General features: G+C 46.8%; 1 protein-coding gene across 4 annotated transcripts in view; it reads right to left on the bottom strand.

Annotated features, from left to right (window-relative positions):
• Positions 1–16,947, bottom strand: part of PTPRG (protein tyrosine phosphatase receptor type G) — a 665,484-nt gene that overhangs the window by 142,142 nt on the left and 506,395 nt on the right. For all 4 annotated transcript variants that reach the window (XM_079794570.1, XM_079794568.1, XM_079794567.1 and 1 more), the window contains exon 6: positions 3,488–3,554. In XM_079794570.1, the coding sequence (XP_079650696.1) occupies positions 3,488–3,554 (67 nt within the window). The remainder of the gene's footprint in view (positions 1–3,487; positions 3,555–16,947) is intronic.

The following is a 16,947-nucleotide window of genomic DNA, read 5'->3' as shown; positions in this document are numbered from 1 at the left end:
TCCCAGGTACAAGTCCCGTGTGGGTATTTCTCCTGGGAGTAGCGTGGCTGTACGAACCTCGGAGCCTTTTATTTATTTACATACATTTTTTATGTTTTATTCTTCTTAATATATTTTTTATTGTTGATAATATTACAGATATGGCAAGCCAGCTAGGGCAACCACGGAGTCTTTTAAAAGCGAGAGGACCAGGAGGTGATTAGGAAAAATGTCTTGGGAAGGATGAGAACCTCGTGCCAGGTGTGGAAATGCTCCCCGCAGACCTTCCTTCCTGGGGCAGAGAGCCGGAGGAGCCTGCCCGCCGAGTGCCTGTAGCCGGGCCTGGGGACCCACCACTGCGCCCACGTGGACACCACGCCGCTGGGTGCTTCACCAATGACAACACGCTGGGGACCAGGGCTGGGCCGCTCCCGCCCAACGTACAACTCCTTCCCGCAGCCTTGCCCTGCGGTTCTCCAACAGCCCGGCCAGGACTTGCTCAGCCATCCTCCTGGCTCCCTGACCCCTCTCAGAGGTGCCAGACCTGCGCCGTGCTCCCACACTCGCCCCACCTGCCCCTGCTCCCTCTCCTCTTCATCCTTTGCAGGAGGTCCCTCCCCACAAACACCCTCCTGCCTTTAAAACTCCGCCTCGGTGTCTGCTTCACAGAGAACCCGAGTGACCGAGTGCCAGGGGTGACTGGCTGGAGGGACCAGACTCCTCATTCCCATCTCGGCTGAAGGAACAGAAGTCTTCTCCTATTAATAAAACGTTCACTTAATGAGACATCAATATTCTACGATATGACTCCCCGAGCTGAAGAAATCAAAGCCAATTCTGAACTACAACAAAAATCCATATTGACTTTTTCTTCTTTACACATCTCTGTCATCATTCCCAAGCCAGAGATTCTGGGAACGGCACGATTACTCATGTCCCATCAAATTAGCAGAGCATTCAAATCCCTCACTGGGCCTGCACCTGAAAATGCTTCTAGTTCCCACAACGACAACATCCTTTCTTAGCCGTCTGAAGCCCATTCTCCTTCGCAAGAATGACAGAAGTGATGAGGGCTGTCACCCCGGAAGTCAGCAACAGCCTGAGACCCGAGGGCAGACTCTCCACTCCTTTGCTTCCCAATCGAAGCCAAACCCGTCGGCCCTCTGGTGTCTCCTCCCCTTCTTCCAGTTTTACGTTTTGATATTTTCTCTTATGTGTATGCTTACTTGATTCACTCATTTGGTTAATATTTACTGAGCATCCACTATTTGCCGCACATGCACGGGTTCTTGCCCTCATGAAGCGTGTGCTTTAGTAGGTCATATGTGCGTGATGAGCAGACAAGGTCATTACAGATACCTTTAAGTGCTTTGAGGAAAGAAACCTAGGATGATGTGACAGGGAGCGGGGAGAGGGTGGGTAATTTGACAAGATGGTTAAGAACTTTCTGAGGAGGCAAGGTCTGAACGGAGAACTGAAATAGTAAGAGGGCGACCCCCTTGCTGTGAGCTAAGGGGCTTCCAGAACCTTCCTGACAGAGGAAACAAACAGCCAGTGCACAGGCTGAAAGGGGTGAACTGGGCCCCGGGAAGGCAGCACTTCGCCTCCCTGCCAGGTCCCCGCGGGCTGGCCTGTGTGGGTCCTAGGCAAGGGCCAGCCCTGCGATCTCAGAGGAGACGCGCGCACTCTCACTGAAAAAGTCAGCGGACGGCCTTTGCAGGTCATTGCTTTTTTGCAGGTCTCCTCTGGGCTGTCAATCCGAAGCTACGGCAGAAACTGCAGCCCAGGCGCCTGCCACCCTCCTGCTGCCCGGGAGAGTCTCCCTACAGAGGACAGCCCCTTGGAGGCCACGGTGGGTAAGGAGGAAAGACGCCAGGATTGTGCCAGGACGCAGCTGATGAACTGAAGGGTGACCATGCAGTGAGTGTGCTGAGATTTGGGGATCTGAGAGTTCAAGGGAGCCCACTGCTGGGGGTAACATAGGGGATCTCCTTCCGTTATCTGCCAGGGCTACTCAGATGCTACAGCTGGTGGAGCGCGTCCTCTCTGGCTGAAGAACAGGTACCTGTTTTGAAGTTTCCAGAACTCTTTCCACTGTGTTTGTTTAAAAAAAGGAAGACTGGTCTGGGGAAGGAAGACCTAATCTATCATTTACTATGTAATCTATCATTTACTATGTTTCTCAAACACCCAAACTCAGAATCTACACTATGGACCGGAATGTCAAGAAGGAGCCTGATCAATGGCGTGTGATCATTGGCGTGTGTACTAATAAAGGAAAGGAGCTCAGAATACACAAAGTGTTGCCCACGCACCAGCCTTCTCTGCACCACCCAAGCTGCCCACACTCCACTCCGCGACCAACATCAAACACAAATGTGCAGACAGAAGCATTTTTGGCAACGGTGCCTTGTTCCCTAGGGGGCCTGTCATACGACCTCCTTCGCAGCTCTGTGAGGTCTGCTTCAAAGACACAACAAACGGAAACTGAGAAGAAGCCCTGGACACTTCCTACAACGAAAACCTCTATGGGGTCTTTTCACTACTGCTATGAGGTTTACTCTTGTCACCTGCTGTGTGATACAGGAGCAGATTGATCCAAAATGTCACCTGCTCCATCCAAACACTGACAACTGGTTTTAATTTCCCTTAAAAAGGGGTGGGGGGGATTTGTTAAATTCTGCAGAGATGGCTAATGTCTAAAGACAATCCTCCCAGAGGTGCAAGACATTTTTTCACAGCGTGGAGATAAGGGGAGATTTATTATGATTACTAATGCTATTTCCGTCAATGTCTTGGAAATTCTACTTAGATTATTAAACCTTTGAAAATCATTACATTACATGCAGACTCCGCCCCTCCCTGCGACAGGGGTACTTTTGAAATTAGAAGATCCTGATGTCACAGGTAATGATGTATTACCGATAATAAAGTTGCAGGAAAATCTCTCCAATAAAAACCAGTTGGGAAAGACAGAACCCATTTATCTTACTTTCTCTCCCCGTTTTATGCCCCAGGATAAGACGTCTGCTGCACAGAACTACGGCCGGGCTCTCTCCATTCGAGGAGCTGATGGTGCCTGCTCACATGCGGCAAAGTTTAATGACTTGTCACAGCTACTTAAATTTCCCCCCTCAATCTGAGAGGCAAATCAAGAAATTTATAAATTAAAAGATACTTGAAAGAAGACTACTTTTTGAAGACATATGAGACAAGTGGCGGGCTCAAAGCATAGGAATGGTAGGTACATCTCAGGGCATTTTGATTTATGACACAGGCATTCAGAGTGGTACCTGAAAAGAAATAAATTGCTTACTGTTAACCCAGATCCATTTGTAGGTAATAAATGGGCGTGCTCCTTACCCATCAAATAATGGCTCTAATGCCCTTCAACATCAGGGGATGAGGAATGAGTGTCACCCTCTGTCCTCTGCAAGATAACCCATTTCTGTAGGAAGATCTTAGCCCTTCACCTCCCAGCAAAAGGAAGTGTACGTGGCTTACTTACCATGATGTACGACGCCCTTCAACCCATGGATAATAGGATCCAGCGCAGAATTGTCCCTTGGACTGACCTACATGTAAAGGAAACATGATTGGTTAAATCTATTCTGGCATCAGACACAACAGTCTCAGTTTAATCTTCTAAAGAGAAGGAGGGGGAAATAGATGTTATCTAGCAAGCTGCTTAGGTCTCACATATACCCTGGCTCTCGCCAAACATAGATTTATGGCATAATAAAATCAAGTGAGGAAGTCTAAATCAAAAGAAAGAAACTTCTCAGAATACATGAGAACAGGAGAGAAATACCATAGTCCTAGCAAAATTTTAAAAAGCAACAGCAAGACTTTGTCCTCCTCCTTTGTTTTATTAAACGTAGATAGACCCTGATGGGCTAAAGTCATTGAAAGTCGTCAGAGAGCAATCCATCACTGACGAATATTTCAATGCCTTATTGTGATTGTGTTTATTTCTTTTCTTTTAAGAAAATGATCTGTTCCCTGCCAGCTTACTCTCCTTCTAAGAACCCAGGTCTCCTGTGTCTTATCACATCCTACAAAGGGCATTTCTAAGAGTCACTCCGAGCAGGAGAGGTGAGAGGAGAGGAGAGGACAGAAGAGTTCGAAGAGACAGTGTCTCCCACCTTCATTTCCTTCTGGGGTTTTTAATCTCCCCATAAGCCAAGCCTCTTGATCTTGACCCTCACCCACTCTTTCCCTTAACTTTCTGATACTACTCAGCATAAATTCTCATTCCTGCCCTTTCTAGAAGATTAAAATTCCACCAGCATATTATAATTCTGGGTTTTAGGTATTTTCTTTAAGACACATTGAATATTTACCAGTGAAATGAAATGACTGGAATTTACTTCAAAATAATGCAGGAGTGGATAGTAGGGGAAGTGAGCAGAATATAGATATAACAAGACTGGCCACCCATCAATCATTTATGACCTTGGGTGGTGAGTATTGGATGGATCATGATACAATTTTCTCTACTTTTGTGTATGTTTAACTTCTCCCAAATAAAGAGTTTTTCAAAATCCATTATCTGTGGCCAGCATAGCTCCGGAATTTTTTTTTCAGGGAAGGTATGTACTTTTAATCCACTTTTAACATAATGAAGTGGAGATATTAATGAATCTTTCAATGTGCAGCAAGACCCAACTTGATGTTTCCTAGTTATCCAGAGGAACCCAGGGCCATCTTAGGTTAAATTTTAAGGTAACTGAAAAGTGTCTCCTCTCCTTCCCCACTTACAGTCTCCCTGCTGGGCTGCTGCTCCCGGTTTGCTCTTTGATAATAACCTGTACTTCACACGTTGCTCTTTTTCTTCTGCTTCAGCATCTCCGGGTTAGAGCAGTGGTTCTCAACTGGAGGCACTCTTACCTGTCTCCCACTCCCCATCCCTAAGGGGGACACTGGGCCATGTCCACAAACACTGCTGGGTGTCACAAGCAGCAGTGGAGGAGGAGGGGCTACTAGCATCAAGTGGGTAGAGGCAGGGCTGCTGCTAAACATCCCATAATGCTGAGAAGGGGCCCCCCCCACCCCCAATAGCGGTATTCAAGATAACAGTGTGGAAGTTGGGGTGGAGGAACCGGGTTAGATGCTCTATAAGTTAACAGTGATTGTTAATGTCTGGATCTTTGGGTGTCATTATGTATGGTGTTATGTTTATAGACTAATAAAATGATGTGGGATTTGGTCCTACATAGTAAATCTCTCTCTGAAAGTGGGCTTTGATCACGCGACTTGTTTTGGCCATTGTGATGTTAGCAAACGTGATACAGGAAGAGGTTTCTATAGGACTTAAGTGAAGGGGTTTATACTCTCTTGTTACTCTTTGAAATCCTGAGACCGCCAGGTGAACAATCCCAGGCTAGCCTACTGGAGGATGAGAGACCACATGGAGCAGACACAGGCAGACTCAGCCAAGGTTGTTCTAGACCCACCAGTCCATCCGAGACCACCCAGCCTCAGAAGAACTTCAGTCTGCAGACACCAGTCAAGCTGACCCCGACAGGAAGACCTGACCAGCCAAATGGGAATCCTAGAGTAATTACATAATTATTGTTTTAATTATTTGGGATCATTTGTTACAGAGCAAAACTTAGCTGTTAGAGTTTCTATGAATATGTAGAGTTAGAGGATAGGGGACAGGCTAAGATATCAATAATTTTTATAACCAATACACTTTGCTTATGGTTTGTCCTCAACTTTTCTCAGTGGAATTCAATGTCACAAGACACAGCATCTGCTGTTAACCTGATCAACTCATGTACTTCTCTAAAACTGAGTTACCCCCTCTCCAATGGGAACATTTCAGAGATACTCTGATTTCCCATCCCATCTGCAGGGGAATATTTTGTATTTATGGGGACCCTTAAGTGCATTTAGTCTTATATGATAATGTGAAAGCTCAAAAACAGTGTTCCCAATCCTCCATGACTACACCCACCAATCAAATCTGTAGCCCATGCAAGAGGGAAATAAGCAGACCACCAAATCCAAGTTCAATTTCTGGTCACTTCTGACTACAGTATCCCTGTGCCTGATTACTCAGGCCTAGTCTCATTCAAGCTCAAGGGCCTGACCCCAGATTCAAAACAAGCCCATACATGGAATGCCTCCTGCAATGCCCATTCACCTCCACTACCTCCACTGCTAATTTATGTGGATGGGGTTGAGAAAATGGGTGAGGAAAATGGAGATTATTGGCCGGTGAAGGTAACTTAGTAATAATACTAAGCTCATTCTCTAGTTGATGTCTTGGTTGCAAAACTCAGGGTGAGGATCCAAATCGCATGCTCATAAGTGGATTTGTTCCAGTAAGGCATGACCCTAACTGAGAGTAATTGTGTAAAGCTCAGGGCATAAAGCTGAGTACAGATGCAACATTCAATAGGGGTAGATATGATTGGGAAACAACTTGACCCAAACACTCAAATTTGAATCAATGTCAAACAACAGCAATTTTATCCCTGGACTTCTCAGTGCACTTAGCTCTAGAAGTAGTACCTACTTGAGTTCAAATTAAAAAAATAAAATAAAATCCAAAGTTATGTTTTATTTGACATCCACTCAATGTCCTATTATGCTACTCCTTTTCAAGCCACATGAGGCATGTTCCTGGCTCTTGAAATTTGTTTCCTCCTACTTTAAGACCAAAAGAGTTATGTAGCAATGCCGAGGAGGCAGCGATTGCACAAATGAGCTTCGGATGGACGAGGAGAAATGGACACCCCCTTTCCCGGCAGTCGGGTGCTCTCGCTGCAAAACTCCCATTTCGGCGCAGCTTCCATGACACTTGTCATCTTCAAAAAGGACGGCACACAAATGCAACCTAGGGCTTGAGTTAAAGCTTTAAAGTATGTTTAGATAGAACCCAAATCCATACGGACATCAGCCATACAGGAAACCATGACACGCAGGTTTGGTAAAAGGTCAAGTGTATATATAAATGCTGATGAAATCTAAACTTCATAAAATTTTCTTTCCAAATAATAGCTCACCAGTAGGGTCCAACCAATGATCACATTAATAACCAAGTTATCAGTAATCTCTGAAGATGTGTCTATAATCCAGGCTCTAGGAGGGCCCGTGTTTATTCATGCTTGAAGCAAAATGAAAGGGAGGCCGAGAGCCCTCGCAGACTGCCCGTGCCTGGGCTCAGATACGCACTGCCATTTACTTTTCCTGCCCACGGTGCCATTTGGCCCTTGACTGGGATCCTAATAATCTTCAATCTATCAAGTCCTGGCCATCTGCTAAATAGGCCGTCCAAGACAACCTACTTGCCTTGAATCCGACATCGCCAGCTGCTCCTGTAGTCCTATAAACGTCACATCCAGCCAAGACCCTCTTGTGGGAGGAAGGATTTATGCCTGCTGTGGGTGATGGCTGCACCATTAGCCATGGCTGCAGAGGATAGGGACAAACAGCAGGACCGGAGACTCAGCACGGCCTTCCAGAATGGCAGAGCCGACGATCTGTCCTCGCTGATGGTTAGCAGGTCACTGTGCGTTTAGAAGCTAAGTGTCTGATCAGGACAAGGGCCAGCACTTCTCATCAGATCAGATTTCAGATCTGATTCTCCCCTCCTGAACCTGTTCCTCCCTCGAGAGCCACGTGGCCAGGATGCTGCATCCTCTCCCATTCTCACTTTAACACCGTGGCTACCATTCACCAGACCTGGGTTCAAGTTGCTGTCAAGAACTTCCTGGCACAAACCATTTACAACTTGGCTATGTTCACACCCCTGCATTTCAGTCAGACCTTACTTGAGACAGAGCACAGATTCCTTTGTTCATAAATTAAACACTTGTCAATCATTTAGGGAAGGTGCCTATGTACAAGAAGGCAATAATAGCATAAACCACCAACCATTGACCTATACTGACAGCATTGTTCTTTTCCTAATTTCCTTTTTTTTTTAATACTCACAAATATGATTTTCCTTCTTGTCTCACTATTTCTGAAGCATAAGTTTCTTTTTGTCCTTTTGGACACCCGACAACATTTTCTCTTCTCTCCTGTCACTGCTGCAGAGGGATGACATAAAGCAGAATCAGAGGGGTTGGGGCACGAAGCATCGCAAACCGCCCGGAATAAACTCAGAGAAGAGCGAGCTGTGCCTAGAGTGGGGCGCGGCCCGGGAAGCTGGGCCGTCTCAGGAAATGAAGGGTTGAGGTCTCCCAATCAGCTAAAGGCAAGCAACCAAGTGTGGACTCCTGGCCAGGAGGCTTGGTCTAACTTCCGCTAATCAAGTTCCAGCACGCGCTTTCAGCCTGGTCCACAGATATGCAAAGCACGCCAGAGGCAGCTCCCAGGAGACGGAGAGCCTGTCAGAGGACAGGGTACGGCGATCCTCATCCATCCCAGGCACTTGACACACACTCTCCGGGGCTGGTTTCCGCCCACAGACGAGAAAACTCCAAATTCCTCAGCCACGGGACGCGATTCATATGAAAAGGCAACACGATTGTAACTGCTAACAGCATTCATCCTTCCCCCCTTCCCATGGAGCTTGAGCACGGACACGCTTACTCACAATTAACTCATAATATCAGTGGAAACTAGTCAATGCACAAGTTACTCATCTCCAGAGAATCGAGATTCGTGGTCAGAGAAGGCCACGGAGGAAATGAATTTAATGCTCCTGGTCTACCGAAACCGACCATTCTCTAGCCCTCTGCCCCCACATCTCCAGCCCACGAGGGTATTTATTATTTAATCCTCAGACGCGGCTGGGAAGAGCCTATTGCTGAAAAAATAAAACAAGCCACGGGGTGACAGTGCGGCCCACCTGCCAGCACTGGGCTCGCCTACTGTCAATACAGGCCATTCTCATGTTCATTCTCATGTTCGCCAGGATCGAATTGTCCCGGGCTGGGTGCACAATGCTGTTTCCCCTGGCTTTGTCCCAGCCCTCAATTTCAAAGCCAAAGCAGGAAGCGGGGTGGGCAGGCTGGGGCACCTGGCAAATGAAACTCTCCCAGGGGCCCACCTGGCGATTTCCGTCCTCCTTTGTCTTTCTAAGGCATCGTGCTGAGGGCCAGGCAGCTAGCGGGAAGCCTTGTCACAGCAGTTCAAGAGCGTCTCAGACCCCACCTGCACACCCTTGCCAGGCCACTCCACGTGAAGAAGCAAAAAGGAAATTCTAACTTAGCAAACTACAACCTAGAGTCCTAAGCTACAGTGCAAACCATTTCACACAGATATTGTCATGACCTTTGAATAATAATATAAAAAAGCACGCCATCTGGGGGAGCCGGGGGCAAGAGAAGCTTATTTCAGGTTCCGCGACTCGCCTGAGTTTCTCTCGATCTGTGTGGTGATGTGGACAGCTCTGGCTTTCTCTCCTTAATAATCCGGCCGGGCACTGAAAAGCCCCAACAGTATCAAAGGCTTAGGGGAGAAAGCAGAGCTGCTTGGCCACACGTAGCAAGTGACTTCAACCAAAACACATTAGACGTGAACTCTCACCCTTGCCTTTTCATTCCCCCCAAGCAAAAAGCTGCTCAGGGCACTCCGCTTACAACAGACTGAGAATCACAAAAGCACTGTGTGAGGACTGTTTTAAATCTCCACCAGGTATGCAGTAAGAAAAATATCAAGAGACCAGGCATATAGCATCAAAGGGGTCACTGGATTGATCCTTCTCTTGAAAAAAATCTTCTCTTAGCAGCAGTTGGGTCATCACTTAGGTTACAACTGAAGTTCAGTAACCAAGCATCCACATGGCATTATGAGGGATGGGGAGGACTGTAAATATCATGTAGTATCATCCTTTATAATAAAAGGCTAATATGCAAATAGACTGAACAGCGGAACAACCAAAACAACCAAATAACCGGTCGCTATGACATGCGCTGACCACCAGGGGGTGTGTGCGGAACATGGCGGGCATTGGCCACAGTGGGATGGTGGAGCAGGTGAGTGGGGGCACCAGACCAAGGTGGGGGGTGCTGGTCGCTGCCATTGGGGTGAGCCTCCGGTGGTTACTGAAAATTCTTTGCTCCCGCACGCCGCAGTCCTGCCCAGCGCTTGCACCTGCTGCCGGTGCAGGCGCTGGCCCCCCTCAGACCTGCTGCCGCTGCCAGAGCAGCCACTTGCACCCACTGCCAGTGGCCAGCGACAGCCATGATCGCTTGGTGCCGTCAATGGGTGTGAACAGCAACTGCCAGCCCCAGTTGCCCCTCTGGGCTTCTCAACCTCCCCCTGTTCCTGAGGGGAGATAAGGGCCGGCAGCCGCCTCTCGCACCCGCTGCTGGTGCCTGAGCTGCCGCTCACACCCACTGCCAGTGCAGGCCCCTCTTGCACCTGCAGCCAGTGCCGGAGCTGCCACTCGCACTCGCTGCCAGTGCCTGGCACTGGTCCCGATTGCTCAGCAGGTGCAAGCAGCAGCTACCGGTCCTGATTGCCCCTGAGGGCTTCTCCACCTCCCCTTGCTCCTGAGGGGCGATAGGGGCAGCAGCTGTCAGCAGACAGGGGACCGGGGGCCGCGGTGGGAGAGGCCTGGCGGGGGCACGGAGGATGGGTCGAGACCCGCCCCTGTGCCTACCGCAGCCTTGTGGCCCACAGTTCCTTTCAAGGTGCATGAATTCATGCACTAAGCCTCTAGTCCTATATAATAAAAGGCCACTATGCAAATTGTCCCCTCGGGAGTTCGACTGACCAAAGAGTTCAACCACCCACTATGACGTGTGCTGACCACCAGGGGGCAGCACAGAACGAAAGCAGGCCCTGGCCGGCAGCTGGCATCCGGGGGAAGGAAGGCCCCAATCCGCCTTGACCACCAGCCAGGCCTAGGAACCCTACCCATGCATAAATTTCATGCACCGGGCCTCTAGTATATAAAATATTAAAACAACCTTGCTTTTTCTGATAGTTGTATAAAGAGGTGACAGGGAGAAAATGGTATGGTGTCCTTAGTTCAAATCACATGAACCTAGCTCTTAGCACCCACTCACAACCAATATTCACAGGGGGCCCACCGTATGCTGTGGCGGGCTGACTAAAGAAGTCTCCCAGGATCCCTTACTCCAGGTATTCAAGCCCCATGTAAGCTCCTCCCCTGGAGGGTGGGCTGATCGAGTAGCTAACTTTTAGCCAGCAGAACGTGGCAAAGGCAGAGGGAAATCAGTTCAGTGATTAGGTTACAGGAGAGTCTAACCTCCATTTCACTGTCTACTCGGCTTACACACCATGGTGAAGCAAATGGCCTTGCTAGAAAAGTCCATCTGGGAACTGAAGGGAAACTGAGGTCCTTGAGCAACTGAATTCTGCCAACAACCCGAGTGAGCATGGAAGCAGGCCCTTCCCCACCTGACTTTCAGATGAGACCCCACCCGGCTGACACCTGGCCTGCAGCCTCGTGAGAAACCGGGAGGCAGAGGGCCCACAACAAACATGGGATGGTAAATGTGTGTTGTTTTAGCTGCTAAGCCTGCAGAAATATGCTGCACAGCAATAGATAACCACGTGCCAAAAACTGGTACCAGGATATACCAAACAAATCAGCGTTCCTCCTTCAGAGCCGAAAGTGCAGTTTTAGCTCCCACAGAGGGATGAAGAGTCCACGCCCCACCATTTTCCTTACTCTGGTGGATCAGCTATTAAAAGTCGATTCCAATCCTTGTGAATAAACGCTTACCCCTCACAAACCTGAGCTGCTATGTTAATTCACAGTTTCTAGAGTTTGAAGGGACATGATATGTTCAGAATCCAAGTTCCAACCGGGAAGACGTGGCAAAAATAATGAGCAAACCCCAAATGATGCAAACAGACATCGATGATTCAGGGACAAAGAGCTTTAGTAGCTTCTGTGTTTAAACAAACATAAAAAGACAATAAATTACAGCATCAAACCTTCTTAATGAAAGATGTCCCCGGGCAAGGTGTGTAGCAAAATGCACTGGCGTGAGCAGCTGTGGTTTCTAATTCATAGCAACCAAGCTGAGTGCCAACTAATTACATACCCCAATGCCTTTTTTGGGAGGGGCTCTCTGCTCTGTGCTTGCCGGGGTACCGCATGACCGCTAGCTACCGCACGATCGCCTCTGAAGATTGATGACTACGTATCAATCCGCTCTCCCAGGCAATACCTCACAGGGCTTCCTCTATCCCAAACCACGCTCACGTGAGGACTCCGGTGCCTGATCCTATTACTTTAAGGGGGGACTTCAGGTCCCTGTCACTGTCCTTCTGAAATCAACCCATTACCTCACCGAAACATTCCACTTCATCCACTGACAAAGCAATGAGCAATGTTTTCTCTAGACAGCCTTAGAGCCATCCGAGCAGCTGATTTAAGAGCCTTTGGAAAACAAGGTCGGGGGGGGGGGGAGAGGGGGGGACACAAAAAGCTTAAAGTGGACAAATGTCTTCAAATACACGAATTAGGGAAATTCCTTGCAAGTAAGTGGCAGTCTAAACAAATGCCAGGCCACCTCCAGGAGGATACAGATTAATGCTAACTGAACGGCTCGGCTTTGCATTTAAAATGCACCTGAGTTCAACAGAGGATAAAATTAAATTGCAAGGAAGAAAGACAAAATCTTTCCCAGCAGGCCCTGATTGATAGAATGTGCCACTTGTAGCGGAACAAAATGGAAAGCCAGAAAGTTTGTTCCCAGCCATCAATGGCTCACTGGGCCAACTTTCTCTCCTTTGAGAAAATAGTATGATTTCTTCATAGAGCATGTAGTCTACTAACTTGTGCTCGGCAGATTTCAATTCCTTTAGCAGCTCGGTTGGAAGAAAACGGCCCCCGCGCGGGAGGTGTAGGTAGCACTTAAGCAGGCAGAAGCTTATCTTACGAAAGCTGCCTGCGAAGGCAATCGAGAGTAAGTCGCTCCTTCGGAAACGAGCTCCTGGAGTTCGGTGTGATGAGCTCTTTTTGAACAGCCACTTGGGTAGGTAAGACCAGTGTGGTGGGGAAGTGCAGAGTTCCGGAAACCAGGCTGGTAAACCCAGGTTAACATCTTGCTCTTGCATCTTGCTCTTCCACTGGACAGCTGTGTGCTCATGGGGATGTACCCCGACCAGGAATCCAATCAGCAACTCTTCGGTGCCCAGGAAGACGCCCCAACCACATGAGCCACACCAGCCAGGGCCTCTAAGTTATTTTTAAGTTACTGCCTGTGTATGACCTTCTCAAGATTGCCAGGTAACTGGCTCACATGTAAGTTAGTTTCATTAAGCATCAACTCTAAGATGCAGGTCCTTAAATTAAAAGGACCCTCCTATAGACACTGAGGCCCTGGATGAAATGAGTTGTTATTTACTTATTATGCTCATTTTTAATTCAAGAATACCATAAATAGTAAAGTGCACACATCTTAAGTGTACAGCTGTATGAATTTGCTCAGATGCAACCTCAGTCCAGATGGAAAACACTGGCAGTACCCCAGAAGCCTCCCGTATGCCCCGCCCCCAGCTGATATCTCCATATAAATAATAATGGAACCCTACACCACTCTCCTGTTTTATCTGCTTTCACTTAGCACTGCATCTCTGAGAGTCATCAATGTTCCAGGTAGCAGTGGTTTGTTCTTTTTTACTGCTGCAAATAATCTCACCATATGAAAATACCATGATTTATTTATCCATCGATTTGTTGTTTTATTGAGGAATTATTTCTCTTCCTGTCATATAAACTATCACCAACGTGATGCAGTTATGGGAAGGTCCTCAGCCAATACAGCACATCAGAAAGGATGCCACGTTTCAGGAATGCAGGACGTACAGAAACGACACTGAAGTTGAACTTCATTCAAATGGTACCAAAAAGGCACGGCCAATACCGTGATAGACTCTCATTCTGTCCCATGACCAGAGGAATCAGCAGAGCATTATGGTCAAGTGCAAGGACTTTAAGAATCCAGCAGACCTTCAGGTTTGAGTTCTATCTACCTGCCTGACTTTGGGCAAGTCACTTAACCTCCTTGAGATTCAATTCCTTCAACTTTGAAATAAAGACAGCATCAATCACCTCTTATCACAGTCATGAAAACTGATACAATGACCCACACACTGAATAACACCCCAACACACTAGTTATTACTGTATTATAACACTGCAATATACACTGAGTGGACAGATTATTATGATCTCTGAATGCATAATTATCTGGCCACTCAGTGTGTGTGTGTGTGTGTGTGTGTGTGTGTGTGTGTGTGTGTGTGTGTATGTTAGAGGCCCGGTGCATGAATTCGTGCATGGGTGGGGTCTGGCTAGCCTGGCCAGGGGGAGGGGACATGGGCGGTTGGCCAGGCAGCCTGCGTGCTGGTCAAACTCCTGGTCGAGGGGACAATTTGCATATTAGCCTTTTATTATATAGGATATACACTGAGTGGCCAGATTATTATGCATTCAGAGATCATAATAATCTGGCCACTCAGTGTATATAATATAATATGCTCAGAAAATTTATTTCAATACATGCAAACCATGATTGGCTAATTAAAAACATCACAGTAAGCTTCTATGTGAACAATCCCCTTACTTACATTCCCTCCCACTATTAGAAAATACCTTGGGTCACTCAATACTGTGCCTGGTACAGTAACACTCTATAATCTAAGGTGGTTTCTCAGATAATAAAGATAAATAGTATCACTGACTTCAAGCACATATGTAAGTGACATGCTAATTCTTTCCTTTGAGCTTACCTGTCAGTGAAGCCCAAACTGAGTTTCTGAGTCTTTCCTCCACTATCAACGACTTTTTACAGAGCAGTAACCCACCTGCTTATATCCCCAACCCCCTGAAAATCTGTTGATATTTCTCAAAACTAGAGAACAAAGTTTTAGTTGGGAATGAGTCTTTTCAGTCTCCTGAGGGAAAGGGAAAGGTCTTGTTTGTGACTTCCAGTCATTTGCAAGTGTGCAGAAGATACACCAGCAGAAGGCTTATCTATGAACTTTAGATACTCTGTATACTACCTCCCTGAAACCAAAGGGAGATTCAAATCCTCCCTGGTTGGAGGTCAGGCCACTGGGAGACAGAATAATGAGGAGGTAGGACGATAAAAGAAGAGACATACTATGTGATGATGGCCTAAAACTCTACCAGCTCTGAAAATGCTGTGCATAACTGAAGCATTCGGTTGAGTGCCATTTTAGCAAGGATATATCCACTACTACCTGCCCAAGAGTATAAATGGCCATATTTACTTTCTGTTTAAAAAATAGTTAGCTTTTAAATTAACTCAGTATCCTTAGAGTTCAACATTTCCTTTTTGTTTCCTACTGACTTTCTTATATAACAAACAGTTGAAGTGCTTGGAATCATTCGGCTGCTGCAGATTGGAAGGAGGAGAATGAGACTCAATAATAGCACAAAACCTCCTGAGTTAAAATAGTGACTCCAAATCAAGCTGCCCCGTGCTGATGAGCCACTTGTCAAAGGGGTACAGGCATACTTGGCTAGAGTAGTATTCTTCTGCGACAGCCCATCAAAATTAATACTGGGCATGCTCATTGACCCGGGAAATTTACTTAAAAGAGTTTATGTGGAGAAAAACCTTGGGTAAATGAAAAAAGGCACACACATGTGAATACAACACTTTGGTATAATTCATTACCGGAAAAGATTAGAAAGAACAACAACAACAAAATAAAAATAAAAACACCCCATTAATAGCTAAGAAGTTAAATAAATTATGGTATCATCTGTTCATTGTAACACTATAAAATGGCTAAAAGGGATAAGGAAAAGCTATATCTACCAGCATCAAGACATGACTAGGACACATTATTAGGGTCAAAACCACTTTATAGTAGTTTTATCCTATTTAGGTGATGCAATTAATGAAAGATTTTAAAACGTATGAGAGCAGATAGAACAAACATCGCTGGTTCCCTCTGGAGGTTGTGATCAAGGCATCTTACTTTTCCCTTCTTCTTAATGGACCCCCATGCTGCTTGAAATTTGTACAATATAATTATGTTTGGAACCAGAAAAAGAATTAATTGCATTTTGCAAAAACATTGTATTCAAATGCTGATAGACCTGTATATATAAGTTATGATAATACTTGTATACACATCAAACTTGATGTGTATATTTTGTGATTTTGATTTACGTATTTTTCAAATTTGGTATATTTGTATCAAATCTATAAACGATAAAGGAATTAAGCCACACACGCCTGTATTACAGCAAGCATCTGGCAAAGACAACCCAGGGCCAGTGAGGGCAACAGGCTCCGTGGTTCCCACTGTGCTGCTATCTGTCTGACAGGCCAGAGGTTGTCAAACCAGAGCATGCCTTCTCCATGGCCGGGAACAGACCACAGTCCCACGCCACTGATCTCTAATCCCCTCTCCTCCACGTGGGCCTGGATGGGGAAGAAAATGCCCACCCTGAAGAGCTCTGTAGACATTAGGGAGCCTGGCCGCCCCGTGACCTGGGCAAGGAGAGCAGAAAATGTTTTCCCAAACAGGCCCAGGCTGAAATCAATGCTCATCCTGTAGCTTGAGATGCATGTGGTCCTTTATACTGGAAAGGGGTTTAAGGAGACAGGGTCCACTAAAGGCAGGGAAGACCTGAAGAGCGACACTCAAAGTGGGTGTCAGGAGAGTCACAGCAGCAGATGACGAGTTGACAAGTGACCCCAAACTGGAGGAGCAACCTCAATGTGAGTTGTTTCTCTCTCCGTGTCCCCAAGGACCCCTCATTGCCGACATGAACACACACACATCGCAGGGACATAGCAATGTTTCTGGCTTTCCCTGGTGTCAGTTACAGTCTCTCCCAATTCCCCAGCAGGCCCTGGGCAAACCAAGTTCAAACTGATTTCCGTCATTGCCTCTGCACGCCCAGGCAAGATCCGCAGAGGACCGTCCCAAGTGCTGACCACAATCTAATCTTCTTCAAAATAGGAACAGTTAGCATCGTAGTACCCACTGGGGAGTTATAATGTGCCACACACTACACCAAGTGCTTTACATTCACTCT

The sequence above is a fragment of the Cnephaeus nilssonii genome, assembly GCF_951640355.1.
Source record: "Cnephaeus nilssonii genome assembly, chromosome: 17".
In the NCBI taxonomy this organism is placed as follows: Eukaryota; Metazoa; Chordata; class Mammalia; order Chiroptera; family Vespertilionidae; genus Cnephaeus; species Cnephaeus nilssonii.
This window is presented reverse-complemented; position numbering and strand designations above follow the sequence as displayed.